Source organism: Lytechinus variegatus, chromosome 1, assembly GCF_018143015.1.
Source record: "Lytechinus variegatus isolate NC3 chromosome 1, Lvar_3.0, whole genome shotgun sequence".
NCBI classification, from domain to species: domain Eukaryota; kingdom Metazoa; phylum Echinodermata; class Echinoidea; order Temnopleuroida; family Toxopneustidae; genus Lytechinus; species Lytechinus variegatus.
In genome coordinates, this window is record NC_054740.1 from 45,440,482 (window position 1) to 45,450,059 (window position 9,578).

Sequence of the window (9,578 nt, forward strand, 5' to 3'; positions counted from 1 at the left end):
TTATAAGAGCAGTTGATAACAAATCACTCAAATAATGGGAAATCGATGTGCAGTTTTATTTACCGATCTTAGAAGAATGTGAAAAGTTTGGGGATCAACAATAGACTTTTGTCACATCGGGGTAACCTTTGGGGAATCAGAAAGCGACCACAGGTAAAGTTAACCCATATTGATGCACCACATGGGTCGTTGGTGAAGGAAATCACATGGTTCAAAAGGAGTAAACAAACTAAAGCTAAACAAAGGATATCTACGATTAGGACTCTTTCAAAAATTTCCTTAGATTACAAGGATAGGCAAGTTGTGAAACTGGCTGTTTGGAATGCCAGATCGATGAAGGCGAGAGGACGTGCTACGGCAATATACGATTTTGTGATTAGTGAGAAGATAGGTATTCTTTCTCTAACAGAGACTTGGTTGACAGATTCCTCACGTGATGATTGTGCTCTTGCAAATATAGGCTCGACGCTTCCTAACTATGTATTCCATCACGTCCCGCGCTCTAGGACCTCTGGCGGTGGCGTTGGAATCCTTGCTCATCGGGGCTTTGATCTTAAGCTTCATCAGTGCTACCAAGTGAATTCCTTTGAATACATGGACATTTGTGTTACGTCCCCTAACTCGCCATCTCATGTCATTCGCCTACTTGTCATATACCGCCCTTCATACAGCCGGAAGAGGACGGGAAGCAGACCAGCCGTTTTCCTAGAGGAGTTTACTTCCTTACTTGAAAGTCTACAAGTAGCTTCACAAAGAATACTCTTCGTAAGAGACTTAAATTTCCATATGGATGTTAAAGACAACCCTGACAGTTTGGCTTTTAAAGATCTCTTAGACCTTTTCAACCTCCAGAACCATGTGACTTTTCCAACCCACTTGTCAGGCCATACATTAGACCTTGTTATATCCGATGCAGGTGATCATATCGTCTCCGGACTGGAGAAACACAGTCATCTGCCTTCGGATCACGCAGCGGTTATATGTACCCTTCGTCTAGGTCGGCCTCAAGAGGTTAGGAAACATCTTCTCTCACGCAACATGAAAAACATTAACTTCAATCTACTCCAGCGGGATCTGTCCAAGAGGCTCGAGGGGAACTATCCAGATGGTATCGATCTGTTAGTTGACCTGTATAACATGTCTCTGGAGGATGTATTGAAACAGCATGCACCAGTGAAAGATAGACATGTCATTCGTCGCCCAAACGCTCCCTACTACAATGAATCTCTACGGCTTGCAAAGCAGGAGCGACGTCGTTGTGAGCGGCGAATGCTGAAGTCTAAAACTGAAATTTACAGGACTAAGTGTAAACGTTCCTACGAGAAATTAGCAGTCGTGCAATCATCATACTTCCGTGATAAGATAGAGTCTTGCGATTCACGTAAATTATTTCAGACTGTGCAGAAGCTAACTACCGTAAAACCAAACGTTCTGCCACCCCATACATGTGCAGAATCATTAGCAAATGAATTTGCTGACTTTCCATCAGAACTCTAATCTGTTGCTTGAAGTGGATACGGCGCAGTCAGGGGATCATGGCTGTATTGAGCTCAATGAAACATGCCATTCTTCACTGACTAAATTTGAAACTCTCATTGAAGCTGATGTTTTGAAACTGATTAAGTCGTCATCATCTGCAACGCCCCCTCTAGATCCCATGCCGACTATTATTACCAAGAAGTGTGCCCTTGTATTATTACCATTGATGAAGAAGATTATTAACACTAGTCTTGATACCAGAGTTTTTCCTACTTCATTAAAAAGAGCAGTCGTGACACCACTCATCAAGAAATCCAATGTTTCGGCCGATAATCTGTCGAACTATCGTCCAATATCTTATCTCTGCTTCGTGGGAAAATTAATTGAGAAAGCTGTTTTCAAACAACTCCAGGAATACCTGTCCGAAAACGATTTGCACAACCACTTTCAGGCAGCTTATAAACCACACAACAGTGTTGAAACTGCTCTGCTCAGGGTACAGAATGACATATTGGTCTCTCTGGACGATAGAAATGAAGTTCTGCTAGTGCTCTTAGATTTTAGTGCTGCATTTGATCTGATCAACCATGACATTTTGACAAATCGCTTGAAACATTGGTATGGTATCGATGGGTCTATACGGAAGTGGATATCATCCTACCTCTCACAGCGTACACATGTCGTAAAGGTGAAGGAAGCCGTTTCTAAACCAATCACTGACTTATGTGGGGTGCCTCAGGGATCGATAATTGGTCCATTGCTGTACGCGCTATACAGCTCTCCAATATCAGCAATTATCAAGTCCCATGGCTTGGAAACAATGCTATATGCTGATGACATTCAAATGTATTTAGCATTCAAACCACATGACCTACACAATGTTACAAGCAGGATTAATGTTTGTCTCGCTGAAGTTCTGAGAAATAGTTTGAAAATCAACCCACAGAAGACTGAAGTGATTCATTTTTCATCTAGGTTTAATCCTGCTTTAACACCAGCTTGTATTGAAAAAGATGGGGTAGATGTACATGAGACAACCAAAGCACGCAACCTGGGTGTTCACATGGATCAACACCTTCAATTAAAAGAACATGTTAGGATTATGACTTAATCTGCAATGTGTTCACTGAGAAGAATTGCAAAAATTCGGAATTACTTGTGTAAAAAGACCACTGAAATGTTGATTCACGCTTTTGTTTCTTCCAGAATTGACTTTTGCAATTCACTTTTATATGGCCTGCCTGAAAAAGATATAAGAAAGATACAAATAATGCAAAACAGCGCAGCCAGACTTATCATGCGTGCTAAAGGTAAAGATCCCATTACGCCCTTGCTGTCGCACTTGCATTGGTTGCCTGTACAGAAGAGGATTGTTTTCAAGATAATAGCGATCTGTCACAAAACATTAATTAGTAAGTTCCCATTGTACCTATATAATCTGATTACTGAATATGTCCCACAAAGGAATCTCCGTTCTTCTAGCCAGAATTTGTTAACTGTTCCAACATCTAAAACATGTTCGTTTGGTGATCGTGCCTTTCAGTTAGCAGCACCTGTACTATGGAATAAACTGCCTAATAATCTGAGGGCCATCACATGTACTTCCACCTTTCTCAAATCTTTAAACCATACTTGTTCTCATGTTATATTATTTGGTTTAGGATAGGTATGTTGCAATGTTTTGTTAATCTTTCATTTAGTATTAATGTATTTTATTCTAAGTATACCTGTATTAGACTTGATTACCTCCTTTGCAAAGCGCATAGAGATTCTGTATAATATTATGCGCTATATTACATCTACTATTATTATTATTATTAGTTCCATGTGTTTTACTTTGGAGAAATATCTGCATATTTAAATATAGAGGCAATGTTGTGATTTTTTACCATTTAAAGTTCAATTTTCCCAAGTTTCTCCATAACATTCCAGATATACGTGGCACATGATATCATATGTATAATAACTGACTGGAATGGAGGATATGCACACATTGTGTGCGGGAATGACTGATTGAATCCGATGACCGGGGTAATAATATATCTGTAAAGCGCTTAGAAACGTCGTTCCGATGGATTAAGCGCTATATAAAAGCGGATTATTATTATTATTAACATGATTGTGTATCTCTCAATGTTATTCAGGTCCTTATGTGTGAGCGGTAGTTATCATATTTTAATTTATATAAAAATCGTCTACTTCTCAAGTTTGCTGCTCCATATATGAAGCATGTTGACTAAACGGCACATGCTGAAACAGGGTATCAGCCAACATAAGTAAAGGCCGGGAAACTGTTCCGTCTTTGATAATTGATCAGATACCCTTAGTAGTCATGGTAGTTGTTATTGTTACAACACCTGTATGTTCTCATTAATATGCGCAAAACCAGGTGACGGTGACTATCATTGGATCAAGCAAATGCTCGCGTTGATCGTCCATCTCTTCATAGGTCCATGGTTCATGATTGCGATCTCTGTTGCATTCAATACAATTAGTACACCGGCCAAAAGTAAAAAAGTGCTCTAGATAAGGATTCGACGGCAAAATTTGTTAATGCTTGGCATCCCAGCTAAAAGTCTTGCAAAAATACCCAGGAATAGCGTACGGCCGGATGCCAAGCGCAATTTTGCGTGAAAGTGTCATTTTTAGCGTAAAATCTGAAAGAATTTCGAAAATCACGCATTTTGATATTTTGACGGCCATATTTTTTTTTACTCTGATAATCCAATAATTGAAGTAAAATGTAGATTGACAGTAGTTTAAAAATGCTAATTCGATCGTTTTATTCATGCATGTATATTTTCTATGCACTAGCGTACCTACGGGGGGGCAGTCTGCCCCCTGACGAGTCCCAACCCATGCAAAAGATGTATCCATGCCCCCCCCCCCCCCCCCGACGAGCTTGAAGACCTTTTTTTTTTGCTTGTCAAATTTTTTGGCCGACGGTTTTGCCTCCCGCTGTGGAAAATCCTAGGTTCGCTATACTGTTTCTATGATTTTGGATATAGATATTCCTACAAAATTAATGTTACCATGGTAACGGCAAATTGAATATCAGACCTATTTATGAATATTGCCATAGGTAGATTTACGTTCAGCATCCATTAATTCGCGGAAATAGCAAGAAGATCGCACTCTACAAAAGTAAACATAATCCTATATAATGACGCACTGATTAACAGTATATAATTTATGTGCAATATAGATGTGATATTGTGCGCGGTTTTTTTATCAGAAATGCGCATCCGATAAATGTACATTGTTATCTTTCGCATAACATAAAATGATATATCTTGCATCTTATTTCAATTTTTTGCTATATGTGTCATGACAACAATTATTATGTATTTATTAGGTTAGCGCTAAAATTTACGAAATTAGGATGCGGAACACAAACATTATACTATTGATAGTTTTCACAAACTATTATTTTTAGTAAATCACGATTTTATATTTCATATTGCCATATATGTGTGTGTAATATTCCAAATTGAAATGCATATTTACCAGACTTATGATTTAAAACTTTGAATAAAAATAATTCCAAATCAAAGAAAACCAAAAATATGATGATAATCCGTCAAAATATCAAAATACGTGATTTTCAACAGTCTTTCAAATTTTACGCAAAAAATGATACTTTCACGCAAAAGTGCACTTGGCATTCGCCCGTACGTTATTCCTCAGGATTTCCACAAGACTTTTAGCTGGGATGCAAAGAATTGACAAATTGTGCTATTTAATTAAAAAATCGCTTTAGAATTCACTTATACATGTAATTAAAAACTCGCTTTAGTATGTACTTATACATGTAATTATGTACATAATGTACGGTATTTTCAAATTTTCTTTCAAAATGCGCTCCTGGTAAAATGCACATTGTCTCTTTTCGGATAACAGAAAATGAGATATATTCCATCTTACTTGAAAATTCTTTTAATATTTGTGGCATTAGGACATTTACTATACATTCGATAGATAAACGCATTTAGATCGAAGAATTTAAGTTGCATAAAAAAACTTCTTTTTTAAAAAACTTTAATCTTGCGAAATTTAAATCTTTATTATCTAATGCATTCATGAACTTATCAAATATTGCAGAAAATCTTTATACTGATGTTAATTATTATTTGCATGAGTGGAAATCACTCTTTATGAAAGTTGTTGATGTTATTGCACCTAAAAAACAACTGAGAGTTCGTAAAGAATCTAATCCTTGGATAAATGCTGATATCCGTGTATTAATGTCAAGGCGAGACAAAATTCATAAAAAGATTTTTGTCTGCCAAAAAGAATATAGATCAGGATAATATAGAATCAGATAATGAAAGCAACAAATTGTGGTCCGAATTCAAAACTTTAAGGAATGAAGTAACCAGTGCTCTCAATCATAGTAAAAGTGAGTACTTAAAATCTGAAATAAGCAAATGCAAAGGCGATCCAAAACGTATGTGGAAATTGTTACGATACTGCAACAAATAACAAAGAAGATTTTGAAATATAAAGTTTAAATTTTCCTTTTTTATTACAGAAAATAATTATACATAAATAAAACAAATAATGATCTTACATAAATCTCTTGAAGTGTCTAATGTACAATCCAGGGTTATAGTTCACTGTTATAGTCCAATATATATTCCAGGTAGGCTGGGAAAATTTCTTATTGATGATGGCGATGATGAAACTGATGTTGAAGTCCGATGAATAATAAAAGGCACTGTAACGAATTAAAATGTCCGTGAAGACGATGTTGATGATGATTAACAGTCAAATTCAGCAATCCATGCGTTGAAGAGTGTTCATTGAACAGGTTGATGATATTGATGATCTCGATGAGAACTGAAAATTCCTCTCTCAAAATAACTGCAAACGGTTCATTGATGGTGGGCAAATAATTCCACACAATATAGATATTCCAGGGAGAAATAAACTGCTCTGATCTGATCTGGTGAAGTGATCTCATATGATGTGGTGATCAAGTGATCTAATATGATGTGATCTCCTGCTCTCATGTGATGTGATGATGTGATGATGATCTTGAAGAATCTGCCAGCTTTTATACTCATTACAGCTATCCTTCTAGAATTCACTATAATGGAAAGTTCTAGCATTGTCTTCCAAAAGAATATTCTCCTTTCAGGAGCAGTCAAAATCCAGAAGACTCTTGAATGACCTCATTGAAATCAGCAGTGTCAATAACATAGCTAAGCCTATTGTTCCTAATCTCTATTCAGAAATAACAATAAAACTCCTTGGCCTTTTAAATAGGCATGGCCTGAATAATAAAAAGACATTCTGGAAAGTTCTTTAAAATTCTTGGCTATCCTTAAAGGGAAATAACTAATAGATGAATGTAATTGCTTTTAAAATTCTTTTACAATTATTCTTATATATAACAAAATGTCTGCGCTCATTTATACCCAAGACAAAAAAGGAATTACCACAAACTTTTCATTTGAATGATAAAACGTAGGATTGTGATACTACTATTGCTGATGCATTTAATAAATATTTAATTGAAATAAACTATAAAGACCTAGTATACTGCGACGACGCAAACGGTAGTTTTAATCCATCAAATATCCATTTTGACAAGAATAATTCTACCTCTGACAATACTTTTGAATTTGATGTTGTTGAATCTGATTCCGTTAAGAAAATTATAACCAATTTGGATTTAGCTAAGTCTACTGGTATTGATGAAATAAAATAAAATCTGCTGGTGATGGCATAGTCCCCAGCATCACTCACTTAATAAACTTGTCTTTATCGTCTGGCACTTACCCGGATGATTGGAAACATGCCAAACTTCTTCCTTTGTATAAAAAAGGAACATCAGTGCAATTCCCAATTATCGCCCTATTTCCATACTCCCAATTCTTAGTAAAGTTTTAGAGAAAATTGTACATCGGCAGCTTTATGATTATCGCGTTTCTAATAATGTGATATCGAAATCTCAATTTGGATTTAGATCGGGTCACAGTACTTCCAAAGCACTTGCTGCATTAACCGATACCTGGATACGTGCTATTGACGATGGTAAAATCATTGGTGCCATTTTTATTGATCTAAAACAAGCATTTGATACAGTTGACCCATCAATTATGTTAGCAAAGCTGAAGAAAATAGGTTTGTCTGATGGCTCATTGTCTTGGTTTAAATCCTATCTTACGAATAGAAACCAACAAGTTTCAATTAGACAATCTATATCAAACGAACGTTCCCTTTCAATTGGAGTTCCCCAAGGCTCGATCTTAGGACCCCTTCTTTTTTAATATTCATTGACGATGTGGTCCATGTCCTAAAAGATGGAAATGTAATAATGTACGCTGATGATACCCTCTGTATGTCACCGGTAGTTCTATTCAAGAAGTAGAATATAAATTACAACTTGAATTTAATTCTATATGCAAATGGATTTCAGATAATAGACTATATCTGAATACAGAGAAAACAAAAGTCATGGTCTTAGGGAGTAAACAAAAAAATTCATATAAATTATTGTATTCACATAAACCTTTATGGTGACGAGATAAGTCAATGCTCTAGCATCAAATGTCTAGGCGTTGTAATCGATAGACATCTCTTGTGGCATGATCAAGTAGATTCTGTTTGTAAAAAAAATATTTGCTGGACTTGCTATGTTAAAAAGAATTCGTCCCTTTGTAGAAAATGATACCCTGAAATCATTATATATGTGCCTTATTGAATCACAAATGAATTATTGTTGTGAGATATGGGGAAATCGTTTTCATTGTCATGTGGATCAAATTACCAAGCTCCAAAAAAGAGCAGCCCGTTTGATCCTTAGATGTCACATATATACCCCATCTAAAGAAATGTTTTCAAATCTTGATTGGACGGCCTTCAAATGCAGAATCATGTATTTTCTATATATATTTGTTTATAAATGTGTTCATGGACTCGCACCTGAATACTACTCAAATTATTTTCAGGATCTTAACAAAACCCATTCGAAAAATACGAGGCAGTCCGTCAGACACGGTCTTGTTATTCCAAGGTGTCGTTCTGATTATTGCAAACATTCCTTATTTTACGCCTGTCCAAAACTGTGGAATAGCCTGCCGGTCATCATACGTGGATCGTCATCTTTACAGTCACTTAAATACAATCTTAAAAAGCATCTCAGGTCGATTGATAATTAAGGTTTTCGATGGCACCCGCTACTTTGTAAAATCTATGTATTTGAATGTTTGAAATAATCTCTCTAATTTTACAATGTTCATTATTGATGTATTCGCGATTCTGCTTATATTGCATTTATTTTGCATATTTTATGTCATTTTGAATGTTTTTATCTGTAAATATTTTTTGTTTTTACCTTCTTGTGTATAGGGGCCCCATGGGAGATCAACTGATGTTGAATGGGCTACCCCTTGTTGAATAAACAATAAACAAACAAACAGGCAATACGTGCGCCGGGGGAGGCCCTAAGCAAATCTTGTTTGAACAAATTGTAGAAAAAATATGTATTGCCTTTCCACTACGATACTCTTTCTTATCCCCCTCCCTCCATCCAATTTCTTTTTTCCTGCCTTCCCCGTTACGGCACTGGCACCTTATTGTGAGTTTCTGAGGACGCATATATTTCAGTATCGTGTATATGATAGAGGAAGCAATTCTTTTTTTTAAATACTACTTTGAAAAATGCCGTCAGCAAAAAAGAGAGAGGGAAACGGAAATAAGTGGAATAACAGAAAACAAAAGAAGGACGCCAAAAAAGAGGAGAGGAAAAAGAAAGTTTTCCTCTTTCTTCTCCCATTTCTCTTTCTCTAATATTACTTTCATTCATCTTATTTCCCCTTTCGTCCTTTCTCCATTCTTTCTGCGTTTTTTTTGTAACTCCCCTTCTTTCTTTGTTGTCTTTTAAATTTGCCGACAAGAATTAAATGGCTAAAGTGTTTAAGTTAAAGTGTTTAAACACTCGAACAGCTCGGATATCACTCGAATGTTAAGTTATTTTTTGCTGTTTTATTTATATATCCATCTATAATCATATGATTAAATCTGTGTAGAATATATCGTATTTCTACTTCTTGTGCAATCAGGATTGGCAGGATTGGCAAACTTGTGAATAT

The 9,578-nt window shown here is 36.0% G+C and overlaps 1 protein-coding gene across 1 annotated transcript; it reads left to right on the forward strand.

Annotated features, from left to right (window-relative positions):
• The first annotated feature begins 333 nt into the window (after positions 1-333).
• LOC121430719 lies at positions 334-1,497 on the forward strand. Its single transcript, XM_041628090.1, has one exon. The coding sequence runs from the start codon at positions 334-336 to the stop codon at positions 1,495-1,497; it is 1,164 nt and encodes a 387-aa protein (XP_041484024.1).
• The last annotated feature ends 8,081 nt before the right edge of the window (positions 1,498-9,578 follow it).

Bases quoted from the DNA above. Each gene is read 5' to 3' on its own strand.
- LOC121430719 (XM_041628090.1), top strand. From the start codon at position 334: ATGAAGGCGAGAGGACGTGCTACGGCAATATACGATTTTGTGATTAGT.